The 25066-nt window shown below is 44.1% G+C and overlaps 1 protein-coding gene and 1 long non-coding RNA gene across 2 annotated transcripts in view; one reads left to right on the top strand and one right to left on the bottom strand.

Moving 5' to 3' along the window:
* The window catches only part of LOC118398463 (disks large-associated protein 2), a 126011-nt gene that overhangs the window by 49793 nt on the left and 51152 nt on the right, over positions 1-25066 (top strand). The window contains exon 2 of the mRNA XM_035793833.2: positions 17443-18653. Within this exon, the coding sequence (XP_035649726.1) occupies positions 17520-18653 (1134 nt within the window). The 5' untranslated portion in view covers positions 17443-17519. The remainder of the gene's footprint in view (positions 1-17442; positions 18654-25066) is intronic.
* Positions 1-25066, bottom strand: part of LOC127909420 (uncharacterized) — a 286097-nt gene that overhangs the window by 253463 nt on the left and 7568 nt on the right. The window lies entirely within an intron of this gene.

Below are 25066 nucleotides of genomic sequence, written 5' to 3'. Positions count from 1 at the left end.
ATGTCGCGGACACCGATGTCTTGCTTCCCAGAAGTGCTTTGTGAGACTAGTCAAGGATCATATCACCTCCACCTTACCTGTCACCCTAGAACCACTTCAATTTTCTTACCACCCCAATAGGTCCATAGACGATGCAATCGCCATCACACTGCACACTGCCCTATCCCATCTGGACAATGCTGTTCATTGATTATAGTTCAGCATTCAACACCATAGTACCCTCCAAGCTCATCATCACTCAAGACCCTGGGTCTGAACTCCACCATGTGCAATTGGTTCCTGGACTTCCTAATAGGCCGCCTCCAGGTGGTGAAGGTAGGAAGCAACAACTCCACTTTGTTGATCCTCAACACTGGGGCCCCACAAGGGTGCGTGCTCAGCCCCCTCCTGTATTTCCTGTTTACCCATGACTGCATGGCCAAGCACGCCTCCAACTCAATAATCACATTTTCAGAAAACACAACAGTAATAGGCTTGATTACTAACAACGACGACAGCCTACAGGGAGGTGAAAGCTCTGGGAATGTGGTGCCAGGAAAATAAGCTCAAAGGAGATGATCGTGGACTTCAAGAAACAGCAGAGGGTGCACCCCCCTATCAACATCGATGGGACTGCAGTGGAGAAGGTGGAAAGTTTTAAGTTCCTCGGCGTACACATCATGGACAAACTGAAATGGTCCCCCCACACAGACAGTGTGGTGAAGAAGGCGCAACATAGCCTTATTCTAAAATCGATTCAATTGTTTTTTCCCCTCACCAATCTTCACACTACCCAATAATGACAAAGTAAAAACTGTTTTTGTCAAGGCTCAAGAGAAGACCCAGCAGACAGTTTTGAAGTGGCAAAAGTGTATTATGAAAATGGGGGCAGGCAAACGACAGGTCAAGGGCAAGCAGAGGTCAGTAATCCAGAGCAGAGTCCGAAAGGTACAGAACGGGAGACAGGCTCAGGGTCAGGGCAGGCAGAGTTCTGTAATCCAGAGTGGTGTGACAAGGTACAGAACGGCAGGCAGGCTCAGGTTCAGGGCAGGCAGAATGGTCAAAACTGGGAAAACTAGAAAACAGGAGCATGGGAAAAACGCTGGTAGGCTTGACGAAACAAAATGTTGATTACGGAGTTATCAAAACAGCCTGAGATTTGAGGCAATCAGGACCATGGGGTGGCTGTTGGTGGAAACTGCTAATCTCCTAGATAATGATGTCATTAGGATTTAAACTGACTTCAACCAATGAATGAACAGATTTCATGGCCCTGAAACTAGATCATGCAAATGTAATGTACGGTATGGTATATAAGATGAACAAAGGCTAGTGGTATTTTTACCGCAATTTTGCAATCAGGGGTTTTAGATAAGCAGAGATTTTAGAATTGATCAGAGGATCTCAATCTCTATATTGTATTATCATTTTATGTTTTCATGTTTTATCAAAACTCATGGATCTTTCCAATATCCACTACCATCCAATCAGTGAATGTTGTGGTCTCTGGAGGGAGATCCATGAGTGTGTGTCAGTGTAATCCAATTCCTGTTTCCCGTCTCAAGATGGATCCTTGTATTAGTTTATTGGGTGACTTTAGGTGGCTGGGGGGTGACGTGGGATCATGTGGGCCGCTCAGCATTGCTCTGCTATCCTGCGCTATAATGTTTCATTATGGTAATAACTCAGCAGGCTGAGGTGGAGGGAGGCACTAATGGTATGGTGGTAATGGTGTTGCTGAGTGGTTCAGGGTGGCCGAGGCCATCTACTGTAGGTTGGGTTAGAGACCCTGCGTCTCTCGTACCATTTATCCAACTAGAGAAGCTCTGTTTGTTTGTTTGTGTGTTTGTGTGTGTGTGCATGGTGGCCATTCTTCGCTCAGTTGCTGTTGATGTAGTACTGGGATACAAACACACATACATTGTTTGTGTAGCCTACTGATTTGTGTTTCATTTAGCTGATGTTTTGAATATGAACCGGTGTGAATTGGAAGCACATAACATATTGAGGTGAGATCAAGGTTTGATGATAACTATTTAACTCTGACACCCTTGGGGAAGGAGTAGGCTCTACATAGTATTCCATTACAGTTTCATGGTCAGACATTTCGACTGTGTTACTTACATGTAAAGTTCCCTGATTAATGTCAGAGCCATCTCATGTGAAATATAATGATTAGTGGAAGAGAGACTTGCCTGTTCAGGATCTAGGCTAAAACATGATTTTAATTGAATAAAAAAAAAACTTCACATTGGTATTGTAACATGTCCAACCAGATTTACTGGGATTCCCATTCAGATTTCAAAGAGGCCTACAGTAAGTGAATAGATAGAATGGACGCGTGCACGCACGCACGCACGCACGCAAGCACGCGCACACACACACACACACACACACACACACACACACACACACACACACACACACACACACACACACACACACACACACACACACACACACACACACACACACTGTTCTCTCCATAACCATATGCACTGACTATGCACACTTACCTGTCTCTACACACACGCACGCACATTCCCCACATTACACTGCTGCTACTAGTACTATTATTATTATTTTGGTATTTTATTTCTTTAAAAAAATATACAGTAACAGTTAAAAGTTTGGACATACCTACTTATTCAAGGATTTTTCTTTATTTTGACTATTTTCTACATCGTAGACATCAAAAGTATGAAATAACACATGTGGAATCATGTGTAACCAAAAAAGTGTTAAACAAATCAACATATTGCACACTCTTGGCATTCTCTCAAACAGCTTCATGAGGTAGTCACCTGGAAAGGATTTCAATTAAGAGGTCTGCCTTGTTAAAAGTTAATTTGTGGAATTTCTTTCCTTCTTAAAATGCATTTGAGCCAATCAGTTGTGTTGTGACAAGATAGGTGTGGTAAAACAGAAGATAGCCCTATTTGGTAAAAGACCAAGTCCATATTATGGCAAGAGTAGCTCAAATAAGGAAAGAGAAACAACAGTCCATCATTACTTCAAGACATGTAGGTCAGTCAATATGGAAAATATCAATTATTTTCAAGTGCAGTCGCAAAAAAACATCAAGTGCTATGATGAAACTGGCTCTCATGAGGACCAACACAGGAAAGGAAGACCCAGAGTTACATCTGCTACAGAGGATACGTTTATTAGATAAGTTCATAAATGCACCTCAAATCGCAGCACAAATAAATGCTTCACAGAGTTCAAGTAGCAGACAGCTCAACATCAACTGTTCAGAGGAGACTCGGTGAATCAGGCCTTCATGGTCGAATTGCTGCAAAGAAACCACTACTAAAAGGACACCAATAAGAGAAACTTGCTTTGGCCAAGAAACACGTTAGACCGGTGGAAATCTGTCCTTTGGTCCAAATTTTAGATTTTTGTTTCCAACCGTCGTGTCTTTGTGAGATGTACGGTTCTGACCGTGAAGCATGGAGGAGGTCTGATGGTGTGGGGGTGCTTTGCTGGTGACACTATCTGTGATTTATTTAGAATTCAAGGCACACTTAACCAGCATGGCTACCACAACATTCTGCAGTGATACACCATCCCATCTGGTTTGCGCTGAGTGGGACTATCATTTGTTTTTCAACAGAACAATGACCCAAAACACACCTCAAGGCTGTTTAAGGCTATTTGACCAAGGAGAGTGATGGAGTGCTGCATCAGATGACCTGGCCTCCACAATCACCCGACCTCAACCCAATTGAGATGGTTTGGGATGAGTTGGACCGTGGAGAGAAGGAAAAGCAGCCAATAAGTGCTCAGCATATGTGAGAACTCATTCAAGACGGTTGGAAAAGCATTCCACATGAAGTTGGTTGAGAGAATACCAAGAGTGTGCGAAGCTGTCATCAAGGCAAAGGGTGGCTACTTTGAAGAATCCAAAATATCAAGTATATTTTGATTTGTTTAACACTTTTTTGGTTACTACATGATTCCATATGTGTTATTTCATAGTTTTGATGTCTTCACTATTATTCTACAATGGAATACACAATCAATCAATAATTTAAGAATAGTCTTAACAAAACACTATCTTTAATTTACAATCTGTAGAAATTATGAAGATAATAAGGATCAGGATATTTGTGAAACATTACAGCACAGTTGAAAAATATATGGCTAATAGAAATCAAACATGGATGCTGTTCTGAGATAAATGAGACCATATTTATGTTTTGAATTTTTTTTCTATTCATTTTACTAGGCATGTCAGTTAAGAACAAATTCTTATTTTCAATGACGGCCTAGGAACAGTGGGTTAACTGCCTGTTCAGGGGCAGAACGACAGATTTGTACCTTGTCAGCTCGGGGATTTGAACTTGCAACCTTTCAGTTACTAGTCCAACACTCTAACCACTAGGCTACCCTGCCGTTTGGAAGAAATAGGGGAGGCTTGCAAGCCGAAGAACACCATTTCAACAGTGAAGCACGGGGGTGGCAGCATCATGTTATGGAGGTGCTTTGCTGCAGGAGGGACTGGTGCACTTCACAAAATAGATGGCATGAGTAAGAGGAAAATGATTTGGATATATTGAAGCAACATCTCAAGACATCAGTCAGGAATGACTCCCGGCCTGCAAACCTGAACCTATAGGGGAGGGTCCGGTTGGGCATCTACCCTCGGTGGCGGCTCTGGTTCTGGACGCAGCCCTCCCTCTTTACGCTGATCCCTCCGCCTTTATAGAACCGGACCGTGGATCATCGCCGGAGGCTCTGGGCTGGCGACCTTTGCTGGAGGTTCCGGACTGTGGCCCGTCGCTGGAGGTTCCGGACTGTGGCCCGTCGCTGGAGGTTCCGGACTGTGGCCTGTCGCTGGATGTTCCAGACTGTGGCCCGTCGCTGGAGGTTCCGGACTGTGGCCCGTCGCTGGAGGTTCCGGACTGTGGCCCGTCGCTGGAGGTTCCGGACTGTGGCCCGTCGTTGGAGGTTCCGGACTGGGAACTGTCGCCGGAAGCTTTGGACTGGGAACTGTCACTGGAAGCGCTGGACTGGGAACTGTCGCCGGAAGCTCTGGACTGTGGAGGCGCGCTGGAAACCTGACGCATGGTGCCGGCACTGGTGGTACCGGGCTGAAGACACGTATCTCAGGGCGAGTGCGAGGAGCAGGAACAGGACGTACTGGACTGTGGAGGCGCACTGGAAGCTTGGTGCATAGGACCCGTTTCCAAACACAGTCTGTGCCTGTATTTAGCTTTCATGCTAGCGAGGGCCGAGAATCCACTCTCACCTAGGTACGTGGTTACAAAGGGCATCAGTGTCTTAACAGCGCAATTTTCCAAGGCGGGATACTCTGAGTGCAGCCAATCCAGAAATCTGGTAGTGGTTTCTATTTAAATTCCATTTTCACAGAACCGCTTGTTGCAATTTTGATGAGGCTCTCTTGTTCAGATATCGTTAAGTGGACTGGAGGCAGGGCATAACGAATCCAGTTGTTTGTGTCATCCGTTTCGGGAAAGTATCTGCGTAATTGCGCACCCAACTCAGGTGCTTCGCTATATCACATTTGACATAGTCCGTGAGCTTGATTTCATTTGCACACAGAAAATCATACAATGATGGAAAGACCTGTGTGCTGTCCTTGTTAATGCAGACAGAGAAGAGCTCCAATTCTTTCCTGCACATTGAACATAGTTGTGGAGAGTCCCTCAATGTTTTCCTGCACATTGAATATAGTTACGGAGAGTCCCTGTAATCCTAGATTCAGATCATTAAAGTGTGAAAAAACATCACCGAGATAGGCCAGTCATGTGAGAAACTCGGCATCATACAAGTGGTCAGACAAGTGAAAATTATGGTCAGTTAAGAAAACTAGCTCGTCTTTCAATTTAAAAAAAATGTGTCAATACTTTGCCCCTTGATAATCAGCCCACTTCTGAATGTTGTAAAAGTGTTGCATGGTTGCTGCCCATATCATTGCATAGTGCAGAAAATACACGAGTTCATGGGCCTTGCTTTAACAAAGTTGACCAGTTTCACTGTAGTGTTCAAAACATCTTTCTGGCTGTCAGGCATTCCCTTGGCAGCAAGAGCCTCTTGGTGGATGCTGCAGTGTACCCAAGTGGCGTTGGGAGCAACTGCTTGCATGCGCGTTACCACTCCCATGTGTCTCTCTGTCATGACTTTTGTGCCATTAGTACAGATACCAACATGAGCAGCAGCTACATTAGTCTACTTAAAGATCGTTAGTGGAATTCCCACCAGAGAGTAATGGTTAATGTGATTGGATGTTAACTATTTGACTAGGCTACCTGTATTTGACATTGTGTTGTTATTTTGCTAGATGGTTAAAAAAAATGATAGTGTAACGAGGCTACTCAGGCGAGAAAAAAACCTCACCCAAATGTATAGCTCCGTTGGAAAATATACAGTATATATATTTGTTTATGTGAGTCACATTGCGCGTACCCCAGTTTGGGAATACCTGTGCTAGAGAACCATTTCAGATTTAAGTATAATGTTTTGTATGACTGAAGCCTTTTTTGAGAGGTCTAATGCAGTAATATTTAAGAATTTATGCCCGTGAATTCATATTCATTATATACAGTGCCTTCCAAAAGTATTCATCCCCGGTTTTTCCTATTTTGTTGCATTACAACCTGCAATTTAAATGGATTTTTATTTAGATTTCGTTGCAATGGACATACATAAAGTAATCCAAATTGGTGAAGTGAAGTTTAAAAAATTACTTGATTCAATTCATTCTAAAGAAAACAAAAAACGGAAAAGTGGTGCGTGCATATGTATTCACCTCCTTTGCTATGAAGCACCTAAATAAGATCTGGTGCAACCAATTACCTTCAGAAATCACATAATTAGTTAATAAATGTGTGTGTGCAATCTAAGTGTTACATGATCTGTCACATGATCTCAGTATATATATATATATATATATATATATATATACACCTGTTCTGAATGGCCCCAGAGTCTGCAACACCATTAAGCAAGGGGCACCACCAAGCAAGTGCCACCATGAAGACCAAGGAGCACTCCAAACAGGTCAGGGACAAAGTTGTGGAGAAGTACAGATCAGGGTTGGGTTATAAAAAAATATCGAAGACTTTGAACATCGCACGGAGCACCATTAAATCCATGATTAAAAAATGGAAAGAATATTGCACCACAATAAACCTGCCAAGAGAGGGCCACCCACCAAAATTCATGGACCAGGCAAGGAGGGCATTAATCAGAGAGGCAACAAAGAGACCAAAGATAACCCCGAAGGAGCTGCAAAGCTCCACAGCGGAGATTGGAGTATCTGTCCATAGAACCACTTTAAGCCGTACACTCCGCAGAGCTGGTCTTTACGGAAGAGTGGCCAGAAAAAAATAAGCAAACGTTTGGTGTTCGCCAAAAGGCATGTGGAAGATTCCCCAAACATATGGAAGAAGGCACTTTGGTCAGATGAGACTAAAATTGAGCTTTTTGGCCATCAAGGAAAATGCTATGTCTGGTGCAAACCCAACACCTCTCATCACCCCGAGAACAACATCCCCACAGTGAAGCATGGTGGTGGCAGCATCATGCTGTGGGGATGTTATTCATCGGCAGGGACTGGGACACTGGTCAGAATTGAAGGAATGATAGATGGCGCTAAATACAGGGAAATTCTTCAGGGAAACCTGTTTCAGTCTTCCAGAGATTTGAGACTGGAACGGAGGTTCTCCTTCCAGCAGGACAATGACCCTAAGCATACTGCTGAAGCAACACTCGAGGGGTTTAAGGGGGAAAATGTATATATCTTGGAATGGCCTAGTCAAATCCAATTGAGAATCTGTGGTAGGACTTAAAGATTGCTGTACACCAGCATAACCCATCCAACTTGAAGGAGCTGGAGTAATTTTGACTTGAAGAATGGGCAAACATCCCAGTTGCTAGATGTGCCAAGCTTAGAGAGACATACCCAAGAAAATAATAATTTGCATATTCAAAGTGGTAGGCATGTTGTGTAAATCAAATTATACAACAAGTTGTTTGGTGCAGACAGTCATGAGCAAATACATAAACTGGGATATGATTAAAGCAAAGAGACCAAAGGGTGATTTTTCCATAAATAGACATGTATTTTCCTTTCCGTGGTAGCAAGATCTTATCTATTTTGCTACCTTAATATTAAAAGGTATTTTAGTGAGATCCTTTTTGTTTCTTTCGGGATATGAATACCTAGTATGTCCACTTCACCGTCAGACCATTGTATTGGTAAACTACACAGTAATGAAAAAGTTGTCTTTTTTTGTGATCCAATATGTAATATCGCAGTACATATATCATCATTCGATAGGAATCCAGAGAGGTAAGGAAAAATGATGTAGATCCTCTGTGAGGCAAATTGTGGATAAAAAAAAACATGAATAATCAGCATACAATGACACCTTTGTTTTTCAGCCCTGTATTTCTAGCCCCATTAATGTTGGATCTGATTTTAATAGCTGTGGCCTTATTAAATAGATATGCCGATAGTGGACAACCTCTTTTACTCCTCTTCATAGTTTAATACTGAGAAGTAGCCATTACTTACTGTTTTACACCTATGATTACTATACATAACTTTAACCCATTGTATAGGAGATTATCCCAAAACGTTATATTCCAGGAATATATATCCCGAGACAGCTTCTATCCCCAAGCAATAAATCTGCTGAACAGCTAATCAATGGCTGCCCACCCTCACCCACAGACACTCTGCTCTGACTCTATGCACACTCACAAGTCTCCATCCTGACACATACACACACATCAATGCACACAAACACAAACACACACACTGTAACACAAACACACACACACATTCACCACATATAGTGCATTTGGAAAGAAATCAGAACCCTTGACCTTTTCTACATTTTGTTACGTTACAGCCTATTTTAAAATGTATGTAAAAAAATATTCTCCCCCTCAATCTAAACACCATACCCCATAAAGACAAATCAAAAACAGGTTTTTAGAAATTTTTGCAAATAAAGATTACAGCCTCAAGTCTTATTGGGTACAACGCTACAAGCTTGGCACACCTGTATATTCGGGGAGTTTCTCCCATTCTTCTCTGCAGATCCTCTCAAGCTCTGTCAAGTTAGGTGGGGAGCGTCGCTGTGTTCAGAGATGTCCAGAGCTATGTCCAGAGATGTTTGATTGGGTTCAAGTCCGGGCTCTGGCTAGGCCACTCAAGGAGATTCAGAGACTTGTCCCAAAGCCAGTCCTGCTTTGTCTTGGCTGTGTGCTTAGGGTCGTTGCCCTGTTGGAAGGTGAACTTTCACCCCACTCTGAGGTCCTGAGCAGGTTTTCATCAAGGATCTCTCTGTACTTTGCTCTGTTCATCTTTCCCTCGATCCTGAATAGTCTCCCAGTCCCTGTCGTTGAAAAACATCCCCACAGCATGATGCTGCCACCACTGTGCTTCAACGTAGGGATGGTGCAATATTTCCTCCAGACATGACGATTGGTATTCAGGGCAAAGAGTTCAATCTTGGTTTCATCAGACCAGTGAATCTTGTTTTTCATGGTCTGAGAGTCCTTTAGGTGCTTTTGGCAAACTCCAAGTGGGCTGTCATGTGCCTTTTACTGAGGAGTGGCTTCCATCTAGCCACTACCATAAAGGCCTAATTGGTGGAGTGCTGCAGAGATGGTTGTCCTTCTTGAAGGTTCTCCCATCTCCACAGAGGAACTCTAGAGCTCTTTCAGAGTGACCATTGGGTTCTTGGTCACCTCCCTGACCAAGGCCCTTCTCCCCCGATTGCTCAGTTTAGCCGTGCGGCCAGCTCTAGGAAGAGTCCTGATGGTTCCAAACACAGGCCACTGTGCTCCCGGGGACTTTCAATGCTGCAGAAATTGCTTGGTACCCTTCCCCAGATCTGTGCCTCGACACAATCCTATCTCGGAGGTCTACAGACAATTCCTTCGATCTCATGGCTTGGTTTTTGCTCTGACATGCACTGTCAACAGTGGGACCTTGTATAGACAGGTGTGTGCCTTTCCAAATCATGTCCAATTAATTGAATTTACCACAGATGGACTCCAATCAAGTTGTAGAAACATCTCAAGGATGATCATTGAAAACAGGATGAACCTGAGCTAAATTTCGAGTCTCATAGCAAAGGGTCTGAATACTTATGTAAATATGGAATTTCTGTTTTTTATTTTTATTCATTTGCAAAGATTTCTAAAAATCTGTTTTCATTTTGCCCAATCCCTTTTACTCTTGCTTACATATCAACTACCGCCGTGTCCCTGCACATTGATACCGCACTGGTACTGACCTAGTATTGAATATCTACTCTTTTTATGATTCTTTTCTGTATTTCCTATTTATTTACCTTTGATATTGAATACTGCATTGTTGTGGAAGAGCTTGCAAGTAAGCATTTCAATGTATTGTTTATACCTGTTGTATCCGGTGCATGTGACAAATAAACTTTGATTTGACATCCAGAGAATGCAGAGAGTTTCCTGGAGAAAAAAACATGATGTACGACTAAGTCCCTTAGGTGTGGTGTATCTCATTCTTATTCCAGCCTGCAGAGCAGAAAGTGTTTCGATTACACTAGTTAATGACCCCTTGGTCCCTGCCCATGTGGAAATACTGTATACTAGACCGCTGTGGGTTCATTTTCTGTTGACATTCAATTGTGTTTGTCAACCTGAGTGTGCACATGTTTGCATGCGTTTGTGTGTGTGTCTGCGTGCTTGTGTGTGTGTGTGTGTGTGTGTGTGTGTGTGTGTGTGTGTGTGTGTGTGTGTGTGTGTGCATGTTTGTGTGTACCGTAAGTGCACACGTTGTACTGTATACGTGCAATGTGTACAGCGCTCTATACATGTATGACTACTGCTTGCTTGCCTCATTTTGACACGTAGTTGCCTTGGCAACCACACAGTCCATCTCATCTGCTTTGCTGTGTGCTGCATTGTAGAGAGAGGGAGAGGGAGAGAAAGCGAGAACAAGAGTGAGATGGCTACGGTTTTAATTGTTATACTGCAGGTGCAGTATGTACAGTGACTTTTTCCCCCCATGGCCGGCAGCCATCCAGCAGTACTGCCCTTGTCCTCCTATCCTCCTGGTTCTCCCTCATATCTACGTAGAGTACGTTGATGGACCTGTCATATCGTCTGCATGTTAGGGGTTAGCGTCTCGCTAAGGCTGATTTATTGCGCTGCCAAGCCTGTCTGATGAGTTTCACTGGGCTGATCCCTGCCTCTACTCTACTGACCCAGTAGTTTTTTCTTTCTCTTCATTGATAACTATGGGGCCGTTGTAGCATTATTCTGCTTTGGCAGGGGACCGGGACAGAACAGAAAGGGGCAGATCCAGGCGCCAGCAGGTCACAGGTGGAGATCTCAGTAGGTTGGTCACATGTAGAGAAGTCACAGAGAAGCAGGTTTCCGGGTAGGGCAAGGTCAGAGACTGGACCGGGTGAGCAGAGACTGGACAGGCTGGGATCAAACCAGGCAGGTAAGGGTCAGGCATGATTGCTATGATGGTCTGTCAGAGGACCTGGTGAGTTCTACAGGTGTGCGTGTGTGTGTGCCTGCATGTGTGTGTGAAGTTAGAAGACATCTATCCCTTAAAGCAGGGGCTTTAAAATGTTTCTGTACGGGACCCCCGCCCAGGCAAATCTGCGACCCAGGGACCCCCATCATATGTCAGCAAGAAAAAAGGGTAAACTTTGTGTCTATTAGCTAGAAAGGTATCAAGGCAGCGTAGAGAAAATGTTGCAGTTTTGAAGCTAATTTCCAGCAATTCTACAGTTTGGCATGGAGCTGAGAGTAAATGGTGCAGTGTGAAAGCCATTCTATGCATTTTAACATGGCTAATGCTGTATTCCTCTGCTCAAACATTACAACACAATCAATGGACATGTGCCCTGAATGGCCAGTCTTTGGAATGTTCTTTTCTCCCTGACTGCAGTGTAAAAATAGAAAGACTCAAATACACCATGATAGGTGTAAAGGAACCATGACAAGTAGTGCATCTAACCTGAGATCTGGTGTTTGGAGGGTGTTTGAATGTAAACCAAATGTAAGTGTTTTGATACACGGAAAGTGCTTTTAAAAAAAATCATAAATGTGCTCTGAAACACCCAAAGAGGTTCTTCAATCTGAATATTGGTGCTTTGAAGAGTGTGGTAAAAACTATTTTGGGGGGTTTTCAGTGCATGTAAAAGGCTCTTATATGTCTCTTATATAGTCAATTGGTTAAGAAATGCAAATGGTTTGTTGCCTAAATATTGATTGATGATAAGGGCCTATGAAGAATATTTTTGTGGAATTCCACATTAATTTTTGAATTGCTTTATTTAGACCGATTAGAAATAGGAGACAGAGAAGGGGTGAATGTGGGACAGGTGGAAGTGGAAATTGGACCCCTGACTTCTGGGGAAGTAAAACGGTACATGTCATTGGAATTTTACACACTCGACCACACTAAAAAAAATGGTATTCTCGGGTGAATTGAAATTGACTCAAAAAACAACCAACAAGGGCCTCCCGAGTGGTGCAGTGGTCTAAGACACTGCAACGCAGTGCTTGAGGCGTCACTACAGACCCGGGTTTGATCCCAGGCTGTGTCACAGCCGGCTGTGACTGGGAGACCCATGAGGCAGCGCACAATTGTTCCGGGTTAGGGGAGAGTTTGGCCAGCCGGTATGTCCTTGTCCATCGCACTCTCGAGACTCCTTGTGGCAGGCCAGATGCCTGCAGGCTGACTCTGGTCACCAGCTGTACAGTGCTTCCTCTGACACATAAGTGCGGCTGGCTTCCGTGTTAAGCGAGCATTGTGTCAAGAAGCAACTGTGGTTTGGCACTGACTTGTTTCAAAGGACGCATGTTTCTCGAACTTCCCCTCTCCTTACCGGAGTTGCAGCGATGGGACAAGACTGTAACTACCAATTGGGGAGAAAAAGGGGTAAAAGTTTTTTTAAAACATGCACTTGATAAAAATGTAAGTCGTTTCAATGATTTGATCATTTAATTTAAATAAATCCAATTGAACATGTTTCTGAAAATATTGGCCTAAGTATATTTTATAAGATAAACAACAAGACCATTTAGTAATTTAACTTATTAGAAGTCTGGTTTTAATCTCCTTCCACTTGGCTCTATTTTTAGAGGATTGTAATGACATTTTTGTCGACTTTGTGATTATTTTACACAATGTTGTATGCATGTTTGAAGAAAAAAGTATACTTCTATATTTGTATTAAGCAGCTTGTTGTGCCATGAGGTGTTGGCCTAATGGATCATGAAGAACGGTCATCAAAACTATCAGGCAAAATGGCGTTCAATGATGAGAAGACCCATTACCATTTCCAACTTTAATGGTAGAGGGAGATAAAGGATCTTGCTATGCTTACTGTGAAGCCTCTAGTTACTGCTGGCAGATTGAGCACTTATCAACAACGCCTGCCAATGATCAGATACTTAATCAATGAAAATACCCCAGAAGTGATTTAATTCTGCACTAGACAGGATTTGAAACACCATAATAGTGTTTAGATGTTTAGAGAGAGAAAATGACACCCAAAGAGAAGCTACCTAATTCTGCACTAAACAGACTTGAAACACCAAAATAGTATTTTCAACCTCTTCCGGTAGTGTTTCCAGTCCCTGGCGAGGTGTTGCACAATGCTTGATTAAGTGATGTTACAATGCATGTAATGTTTCATAACATCTCAGGATGATGTGTTTCAATACTCCAGCAAAGTTAGAGTTTCATCTCCTACAAGTTGTTGGCAGTTGTTCTGAGTTACAAAGCACTTCATTTTAACAGTGTGTCGTGTAAGTTTAAACTGTTTTTCCATCCTGAAAATTACCACTTAGATGGCTCACCTAGGAATTTTCTAATTAGCTCCAATGACTCTAATTTCCTCCATATTAAAATCATAGTTTGAGATTTTGCAAATTAAGCCATTTATCTACTTCCCCAGACTTGGATGAACAGGAACAGATAGCATGCTAACTGTCCATGTAGACTTAGTCATTGCGTTAACATACCTTTTAACGCTAGTTAGTCATTGCAGTCATTGCGCTAAAGCTAAAGTTCCTTTCTACTGGACGTAGAGAAATACAAATGTTATCCACAGTGGTATTTTGTTGCAGCCTGCGAAATTCATAAACATTTTTTAATAAAAAATATTTTACAAAATCTCTAAAATAATAATTGGTCCCCCTGCAATACTTCCACGAATCCTTGCAACATGCCGTACACCACCCTGACAATTGTGTATAAGTATATACACACTACCGTTCAAAAGTTTGGGGTCACTTAGTTTGGAATTTTTGAAAGAAAAGCCTCCCACTCCTCTTTCTATTCTGGTTAGGGCCAGTTTGTGCTGTTCTGTGAAGGGAGTAGTACACAGCGTTGTACGAGATCTTCAGTTTCTTGTCAATTTCATGCATGGAATAGCCTTAATTTCTCAGAACAAGAATAGAGTGACGAGTTCCAGAAGAAAGTCCTTTGTTTCAGGCCATTTTGAGCCAATAATCGAACCCACAAATCCTGAAGCTCCATATACTCAACTAGTCTAAAGAAGGCCAGTTTTATTGCTTTTTTAATCAGAACAACAGTTCTCAGCTGTGCGAACATAATTGCAAAAGGGTTTTCTAATTATCAATTAGCCTTTTAAAATGATAAACTTGGATAAGCTAACTCAACATGCCATTGGAACATAGGAATGATGATTGCTGATAATGGGCCTCTGTACGCCTATGTAGATATTCTATAAACACATCTGCCGTTTCCAGCTACAACATTCATTTACAACATTACATGTTTACCCTGTATTTCTAATCCATTTGATGTTATTTTAATGGACCAATTCTTCTTTTGCATTTCGTTCAAAAACACGGTCATTTCTAAGTGACCCCAAACTTTTGAACGGTAGTGTACGTGTATCACATTGCACAATTTTCTTTTAAGATAGTGTCCTCCTGAACAGATGTGAAAATCCTATTATGTTTTTCAGTTTTCAGCAGTGGTTGCCATGACAACTGTGCATTTTATTTCAGGCTCTTTTGATACAGTGTGGAGGGATCAGAGTCCCTAACAGTATGTAAGATTGTGAATGTATTAATGACAGGGGTTTCCTGCAGCAAGAGAAGGATTAAATAACAAGTTAATTCCGATACTCCTTATCATCTGGTTTGGGGTTCTTGTTCAATATTGTTTATAATTTTGTTCAAATGACATTCCAGAATGATAAGTCCTTGGTAATCTTTTTGTGCGACCATCTTGGCAATTTCCTAGCCAGTTTAACAATATTTGGTTAATGAATATTCCCAAATATTTTTGGGGGGTGTGTTGATAAGGGATTGTTGCAAACAGTTTGTATCAAAATGAAATGTTACAAGTACAAACTCATGTTAGTGTATTGCTAGTGCAACTGCCTTTCATCTGTCAGACTGGAAGATGTCTTTAATCCTAAGCTCCTAGGTATAGTACTAGAAGTGGAACAGGAACTGATGTAGAGTACAATGGTTTTGTTTATGGAGGACTCTTAAGGAGTCTTATGGAAGGGAGAGGAGAGGAGATGAGAGGAGAAATAGAAGAGATAAAACATTCCTGTGGGCCTCTCCAGATCCGGTAAAGCCTAGAGAATGATTAGCCTGAGCCTGTCAGCCGGGCACAACCAGCCTTCACGGACCTGTGCTGCACTGGTGGCATAGACGGAATAGCCTGTCATCTGTTTTAAATAGACCTGACACAGGAGGGGGGGGAGGGGACTGCAGGTTCCTATACAGCTTCAATTACTTCTTAGTCAGCCTGAGATATGAGTGGAACTATTGTCAATTTGATAAGTAATAACTTGCACTCACCATGTTCTCCTCATGAGACTTTAGACCAGGGGTGTCAAACTCATTCCATGGAAGGCCTAGTGTCTGCGGGTTTTTGTTTTTTCCTTTCAATTAAGCCCTAGACAACTAGGTGTGGGGAGTTCCTTACTAATTCGTGACCTTAATTCATCAATCAAGTACAAGGGGAGGAGCGAAAGCCCGCAGACACTCGGCCCTTGGTGGAATGAGTTTGACCCCTGTTCTTTAGACCCTCCTTCAGAGCACCGTGATTTAATGTGTGCTGCTGGGTGTGGATTGTGGAAACATGAAGTGGAGAGTGCACGTTTGATGAATATGTGCATATTTTCCACCATAATTTGCAAATAAATTCATTAAGTACTGAGTAGCTTGGATGAATAAGTTGCCCAAACTAAATGGCCTGCTCCTCAGTCTCAGTTGCTAATATATGCATATTATTATTAGTATTGGATAGAAAACACTCTAAAGTTTCCAAAACTGTCAAGATATTGTCTGTGAGTATAACAGAACTGATATTGCAGGCGAAACCCTGAGGAAAATCAAACCAGGAAGTGGCTGGATGGCACTCCATGTTCCATAGCCTGCCTTTGCTCCATTTAAAGGGATATCAACCAGATTCATTTCCTATCTCTTCCTCAAGGTGTCACAAGTCTTTAGACATAGTTTCAAGCTTTTATTTTGAAAAATGAGCGAGAAAGATAACATTGCATCATTGTATGGCTGGGTGCCAGCAGCGTTTTGTATGCGTAACAGAATTTGGGCAGCCATCTTTATGGAACAAAAGGAACATATATTGTGTAACTGGGAGTCTCGTGAGTGAAAACATCCGAAGATCATCAAAGGTAAACAATTAATTTGATTGCTTTTCTGATTTTCGTGGGCGGGCCATTGAGTCAGGCCTAATTCACTCATGAAAACCCAATTCTCGCATTTTAGAAGCTAAAATCACATTTCATCCCATCACGAATCATTTAATATTCAAACATTTACATTGAACAACAATTCCATGTGAATTCGATAAATCTGATGTGTAGACTTTACACAGTAGAGTTGATGTAATCTTATCATTGATGAGAATGAGGATAGAGTTATGGACAGATGACATGCTGGTAGAAATTAGGTAAAACAGATTTCAGTTTTCCTGCACTAAATTCACTGGCCACTAGGAGTGCAGGTTCTGAATGAAAATTTTCTTGTTTGCTTTATGGCCCTGTACAGCTCGTTGAGTGTGGTCTTAGTGCCAGCGTTGGTTTCTGGTGGTAAATAGACAGCAATGAAAAGTATAGATAAAAATGATATTTCCTTACTAATTAGTGACCTTAATTAATCAATCATATACATGGGTGGAGCTAAAAACCTGCATATCAAAGCCCAATATGAAATGAGTTTGACACATGTGCGATAGTAGATCTTCAAAGTAAATTATCAAAATCTTTATTAGATTTCACGAGAATTTAATTAAAGGAACAATTTGCCAGTTACCTTGCTGCTGTTTTTGAAAGCAGCTGAAACAGCAGCTCTTGTTTTAATGGAGATTTCGAGTGATCACTTACTGTACTTACGTAAGGTCACTGAATGCATTTACACCAGTCTGAGCATTAATCTTATTCCTCTCCCTCTGTGTATCTCTGACAGACCAGCAGTATTCCCCTTGGTCCCCGTCTTGACACTTCGATGAAGACAGACGCCTCCCTGTCCCCCCAGCCAGGAACATGAAGGGCTTATCGGGTGGCCGCTCCCAGCACCAGATCCCCTCGCCCCATGGGCTAGACCAGTTTGACCATCCTCAAGACTTCCATGGCATGGGCCACCATGGCGGAGCCTCTGAGTCGCGCCACTCCTCCTACCTGCTCAGCCCCACCGAGAGCTGCCCAATGGACTACCACCACCGCTACTCACCACGCAGCTCCATCCACTCTGACTGCATGATGATGTCACCCGTCATCATGGCACCCTCGTCGGGTGTTGGTGGCGGCGCAGCCATTGACCACATCTCCAGCAGCACCTTCCCCAGAATGCACTACAGCTCCCAGTACTATGACTCGGCCACGCGGGATGACTGCGCCGCCATCACCGCCTCCGCCACCTCCCATGTTGCTGCTGCCCCCACCACTTCAGCCTTGCAGTACCAGGGCAGCGGCAAGAGCAACCGCATCCCGGCAAACCTGCTTGACCAGTTTGAGAAGCAGCTGCCACTGCACCGTGACGGCTTCCACACACTGCAGTACCAGAGGACGTCCACCACCACCACCACGGAGCAACGCAGCGAGAGCCCCGGACGCATCCGCCACCTTGTCCACTCCGTCCAAAAGCTCTTCACCAAGTCCCATTCCCTGGAGGGCTCATCCAAGATGAACGGAACCAAAGGTGACGGTGGAGGAGGGGGACACCACGGCGGCTCCCAACACAGCCACCACGGAGGCTCCAAGCATGGCAGCAAGCGAAGTAAGAGCAAAGAGCGCAAGACGCACCGCTCGGGGGGTGCGGGCGGCTTCTGGAGTTCCGACGACAACCTGGACAGCGACAGCACCTACCGCACGCCCAGTGTCATGAGCCGTCACCATGGCGACCATGCCCATGCCGCCCACTGCTACCCGGACTCCATGCACCACAGTCACTTTGGGGACCTGTCCCTCAAGACCTCCAAGAGCAACAACGATGTCAAGTGCTCAGCATGTGAGAGCATGGCCATGACTCCGGAGGGGAAGTTTATGAAGAGGAGCTCCTGGTCCACGCTGACCGTCAGCCAGGCCAAGGAGGCCTACAGGAAGTCCTCCCTCAACCTCGAGAAACCCATGATGCACACAGACCTCAAGCCCTCGCTACGGGCCTGTCACTACCTACAGGTCAGTGGTGGTCTGTGTTCTGTGGTGTGTGTGTGTGTGCGCCACCGTAATGTAGATGTTACTCTGAATGTTGCACAAAGCTTACAGTAACTTTTGTGTTATGTGGAATACTTTTATTTTTATTTTATTTCACCTTTATTTAACCAGGTATTAGTTGAGAACAAGTTCTCATTTGCAACTGCGACCTGGCCAAGATAAAGCATAGCAGTGTGAACAGACAACAGAGTTACACATGGAGTAAACAATTAGCAAGTCAATAACACAGTAGAAAAAAATGGGCAATCTATATACAATGTGTGCAAAAGGCATGAGGAGGTAGGCGAATAATACAATTTTGCAGATTAACACTGGAGTGATAAATGATCAGATGGGCATGTACAGGTAGAGATATTGGTGATATTGGTGTGCAAAAGAGCAGAAAAGTAAATAAATAAAAACAGTATAAAAACAGTATGGGAATGAGGCAGGTGAAAAAGGGTGAGCTATTTACCTATAGACTATGTACAGCTGCAGCGATCGGTTAGCTGCTCGGATAGCTGATGTTTGAAGTTGGTGAGGGAGATAAAAGTCTCCAACTTCATGATTTTTGCAATTGTTCCAGTCACAGGCAGCAGAGTACTGGAACGAAAGGCGGCCAAATGAGGTGTTGGCTTTAGGGATGATCAGTGAGATACACCTGCTGGAGCGCGTGCTACGGATGGGTGTTGCCATCGTGACCAGTGAACTGAGATAAGGCGGAGCTTTACCTAGCATGGACTTGTAAATGACCTGAGCCAGTGGGTCTGGCGACGAATATGTAGTGAGGGCCAGCCGACTAGAGCATACAAGTCGCAGTGGTGGGTGGTATAAGGTGCTTTAGTGACAAAACGGATGGCACTGTGATAGACTGCATCCAGTTTGCTGAGTAGAGTGTTGGAAGCCATTTTGTAGATGACATCGCCGAAGTCGAGGATCGGTAGGATAGTCAGTTTTACTAGGTAAGCTTGGCAGCGTGAGTGAAGGAGGCTTTGTTGCGGAATAGAAAGCCGACTCTGGATTTGATTTTTGATTGGAGATGTTTGATGTGAGTCTGGAAGGAGAGTTTGCAGTCTAGCCAGACACCTAGGTACTTATAGATGTCCACATATTCAAGGTTGGAACCATCCAGGGTGGTGATGCTAGTCGGGCATGCGGGTGCAGGCAGCGATCGGTTGAAAAGCATGCATTTGGTTTTACTGCGTTTAAGAGCAGTTGGAGGCCACGGAAGGAGTGCTGTATGGCATTGAAGCTCGTTTGGAGGTTTGATAGCACAGTGTCCAATGACGGGCCGAAAGTATATAGAATGGTGTCGTCTGCAAGAGGTGGATCAGGGAATCGCCCGCAGCAAGAGCAACATCATTGATATATACAGAGAAAAGAGTCGGCCCGAGAATTGAACCCTGTGGCACCCCATAGAGACTGCCAGAGGACCGGACAGCATGCCCTCTGATTTGACACACTGAACTCTGTCTGCAAAGTAATTGGTGAACCAGGCAAGGCAGTCATCCAAAAACCGAGGCTGTTGAGTCTGCCGATAAGAATTTGGTGATTGACAGAGTCGAAAGCCTTGGCGAGGTCGATGAAGACGGCTGCACAGTACTGTCTTTTATCGATGGCGGTTATGATATCATTTAGTACCTTGAGTGTGGCTGAGGTGCACCCGTGACCGGCTCGAAACCAGATTGCACAGCGGAGAAGGTACGGTGGGATTCGAGATGGTCAGTGACCTGTTTGTTGACTTGGCTTTGAAGACCTTAGATAGGCAGGGCAGGATGGATATAGGTCTATAGCAGTTTGGGTCCAGGGTGTCTCCTCCTTTGAAGAGGGGGATGACTGCGGCAGCTTTCCAATTTTGGGGATCTCAGACGATATGAAAGAGAGGTTGAACAGGCTGGTGATAGGGGTTGCGACAATGGCGGCAGATAGTTTCAGAAATAGCGGGTCCAGATTGTCAAGCCCAGCTGATTTGTACGGGTCCAGGTTTTGCAGCTCTTTCAGAACATCTGCTATCTGGATTTGGGTAAAGGAGAACCTGGAGAGGCTTGGGTGAGGAACTACGGGGGGCGGAGCTGTTGGCCGAGGTTGGAGTAGCCAGGCGGAAGGCATGGCCAGCCGTTGAGAAGTGCTTATTGAAGTTTTCGATAATCATGGATTTATCGGTGGAGACCGTGTTTCCTAGCCTCAGTGCAGTGGGCAGCTGGGAGGAGGTGCTCTTGTTCTCCATGGACTTCACAGTGTCCCAGAACTTTTGGAGTTGGAGCTACAGGATGCAAACTTTTGCCTGAAGAAGCTGGCCTTAGCTTTCCTGACTGACTGCGTGTATTGGTTCCTGACTTCCTGAACAGTTGCATATCACGGGGCTATTCGATGCTATTGCAGTCCGCCACAGGATGTTTTTGTGCTGGTCGAGGGCAGTCAGGTCTGGGGTGAACCAAGGGCTGTATCTGTTCTTGGTTCTGCATTTTTGAACGGAGCATGCTTATCCAAAATGGTGAGGAAGTTACTTTTAAAGAATGACCAGGCATCCTCAACTGACGGGATGAGGTCAATGTCCTTCCAGGATACACGGGCCAGGTCGATTAGAAAGGCCTGCTCACAGAAGTGTTTTAGGGAGCGTTTGACAGTGATGAGGGGTGGTCGTTTGACTGCGGCTCCGTGGCGGATACAGGCGATGAGGCAGTGATCGCTGAGATCCTGGTTGAAGACAGCGGAGGTATATTTGGAGGGCCAGTTGGTCAGGATGACGTCTATGAGGGTGCCCTTGTTTACAGAGTTAGGGTTGTACCTGGTGGGTTCCTTGATGATTTGCGTGAGATTGAGGGCATCTAGCTTAGATTGTAGGACTGCCGGGGTGTTAAGCATATCCCAGTTTAGGTCACCTCACCAAACAGGACAAACTCTGAAGCTAGATGGGGGCGATCAATTCACAAATGGTGTCCAGGGCACAGCTGGGAGCTGACGGGGTCGGTAGCAGGCGGCAACAGTGAGAGACTTGTTTCTGGAGAGAGTAATTTTCAAAATTAGTAGTTCAAACTGTTTGGGTATGGACCTGGAAAGTATGACATTACTTTGCAGGCTATCTCTGCAGTAGACTGCGACTCCGCCCCTTTGGCAGTTCTATCTTGACGGAAGATGTTATAGTTGGGTATGGAAATCTCTGAATTTTTGGTGGCCTTCCTGAGCCAGGATTCAGACACGGCAAGGACATCAGGGTTAGCAGAGTGTGCTAAAGCAGTGAGTAAAACAAACTTAGGGAGGAGGCTTCTGATGTTGACATGCATAAAACCAAGACTTTTTCGATCACAGAAGTCAACAAATGAGGGTACCTGGGGACATGCAGGGCCTGGGTTTACCTCCACATCACCCGCGGAACAGAGAAGGAGTAGTATGAGGGTGCGGCTAAAGGCTATCAAAACTGGTCGCCTAGAGCGTTGGGGGCAGAGGATAAGAGGAGCAGGTTTCTGGGCATGGTAGAATATATTCAGGGCATAATGCGCAGACAGGGGTATGGTGGGGTGCGGGTACAGCGGAGGTAAGCCCAGGCACTGGGTGATGATGAGAGAGGTTGTATCTCTGGACATGCTGGTTGTAATGGGTGAGGTCACCGCATGTGTGGGGGTGGGACAAAGGAGGTAACAGGGGTATGCAGAGTGGATCTAGGGGCTCCATTGTGAACTAAAACAATGATAACTAACCTGAACAACAGTATACAAGGCATATTGACATTTGGGAGAGACATACAGCGAGGCATACAGTAATCACAGGTGTTGAATTGGGAAAGCTAGCTAAAAACAGTAGGCGAGGCTAATCAGCTAGCACAACAAACAGCAGGTAAAATGGCGTTGACTAGGCAACTGGGTCGACAGATAAAACAAACAAGCAGAATGGAGTACCGTGATTAATGGACAGTCCAGCGTGCGTCAGCTATGTAGCCAAGAGATCAGTGTCCAGGGGGCAGCGGTGGATGGGCAGGGAAGCTGGGCTGGCGAGTGTTATCCAGGTTAAAAAAAAAATAATAATAAAAAATAAAAAAAATAAATAAAAAAAAAACTAACAATGACTAAATAGCTTGTAGCTAGTTAGCTGGTTAGCGTCTGGAGGTTCTTGAGTGTGTCATAAAAATAAAATAAAATTAAAGGTGATAGCGATTTATCACAGTGGGTGAGGCAGGTTTCGGAAGGTATAAACAAAATAAAAATCAAAGAGAGATAGAAAGTAAATGGGTTCAGAGTGTTTAGAACGCAGTGAGCCAGATGGTTAGCAGGCCTGTGCTAACAAGCTAACAGTTCGTAGGCCCGGGCTAGACAAGCTAACCGTTAGCAGGCCGAATTAGCAAGCAGGGAGATAGCGAGGGCTAGAGAGCTAACCTTTGGGGGACGTCGCGATGGGGTGAGTCTGTTTATTCCTCACCCCATGGGGTCAAAATGATCACAAGAAAGAGCAAAAAAAATCCCAGAACCACATGGGGCCTAGTGAATGACCTTCTTGCGGTGACATCGACAGACCGGTCGTGGGCCCGGGTAATTGTAGCCCAGGATTATGCTACAGGAGCTCTAATGCGCTGGGTGAGCTGGAGACACAGTTTCAGAAAGCTCGCGGGCCTTGGCCAGCAGATGGATCTTTGGCGATGTCGCAACGAAAAAGCCTGTTGAAACCACCTCGGACGATTATGTCGGCGGACCAGTCGTGATGGATCGGCGGGGCTCCGTGTCGGCAGTAAAGGGTCCAGGCCAATTGGCAAAAGAGGTATTGTTGGGCCTCTTCGGCTAGTCGGGAGATGGGCTTAGCTCAAGGCTAACTGTAGCTTGTTTTGGGACAGAGACGTTAGCCAGGAGTAGCCACTCGGATTGCAGCTAGCTAGTTGCGATGATCCGGTGTAAAGGTTCAGAGCTTGCGGTAGGAATCCGGAGATGTGGTAGAGAAAGAGCAGTCTGATATGCTCTGGGTTGATGTCGCGCTGGTGTCCTAGTTAGCTTTGAAGACCGCTAGCAATGGCTAACTGAGTAGTAGCTAGTTAGCTGGCTAGCTTCTGACGGTTCTAAAGTAAAGTATAGAAAAAGCAGATCCGTACCACATTGGGTGATGCGGGTTGCAGGAGAGTATATTCAGCTCTAGTTTGAAAGTGAGATTAAAATATGTACGAAATATATACAGAAAAAAAAAACGAAGAAAACTATATTTACACTAGACAGGACGGGACAAGACAAAACACACGTCCGATTGCTACGCCATCTTGGATTTCTTGGATACTGCTTATCATTACCCAGGTAGGCCTAATTTGATTCTCTCATATTGATGAGAAATGCTTTAATCTCACATACAGTGAGCTCTAAATGTATTGGGACAGTGACAATTTTGTTGTTGTTTTGGCTCTGTACTCAAACTCTTTGGATTGGATTACTATGAGGTTAAAGTGCAGACTGACAGCTTTAGTTCGAGGGTATTTGTGTTACCACCTCACAGATCATCACACCAAATACAAGTCTACGGCCTAGCCAAACCATAGTGTAAAAGCTAAGCATGGATGAAACCATTTTAGGAGCCCATCGGGGATAGAAATGGGGGAAGGTATCGTGGGGGGTTATGATGCAGGAAATGTTACTATGATGGGCTATTTCTCAATAAATCTGTGGCAAACACAGAAGTTTATCCGCTAAATAAAAATAAAACTCCTGGAAAGGGGGGTCTGAGGTGGCAACTCTGAGGTACCAAAGTTCCAATCTGATGTCGTGTTCAAAACAACTGGAAACTGGGAAATCGGAAATCTCTGACTTTCAACTTCAGTGCATTCAAGACAACTGGGAACTCAGAAGACAACCAGAATGCATTGTATGATGTCAACCAACATAACACCACAAATAGCTTAGCATTCGCTCAGTACAACCTTCAAAAAAGTATTTTTACACACAGCATATGTGTCCATTACAATGTATGCAAGAATTGGAATGCATGATTTGTAACCAGTACTTGAAAACCTAAATGAAACAGTAAATAAATACATTTTGCTCCATACATACATACGGTATGCTACAGAAGAAACGACAAGACGATATACAGAAAATAAGGCACTAACTTTGAACGCACACATGACCAAAGTTATTATTTGTAAGGAAAACAACAATGAAGGCAAGTGCCACCTATAAAATGTGCCGGGGGGACAAAGTTTGTACAAGGCTTGGTCTTGCTAGAGATGCGCAATGTCTTCATACTTGATCTGGGGGAAATACCTGAGAAGAGCTTGGGCTCTCCACAAAGAGAGAAGTTTGTCCGGCTTAGTAAAGCGTCAAACATAAATTGTCCGCAACAGTGAAATGGGCTACTTCTTACGTGAATTAATGAGAAGGAGGAACGCAACTCAATTCAATCTGTTGTTAGAAAATAATTTGAAATTGACA

Source organism: Oncorhynchus keta, chromosome 19 (assembly GCF_023373465.1).
Source record: "Oncorhynchus keta strain PuntledgeMale-10-30-2019 chromosome 19, Oket_V2, whole genome shotgun sequence".
Classification (NCBI taxonomy): Eukaryota; Metazoa; Chordata; class Actinopteri; order Salmoniformes; family Salmonidae; genus Oncorhynchus; species Oncorhynchus keta.
This window is presented reverse-complemented; position numbering and strand designations above follow the sequence as displayed.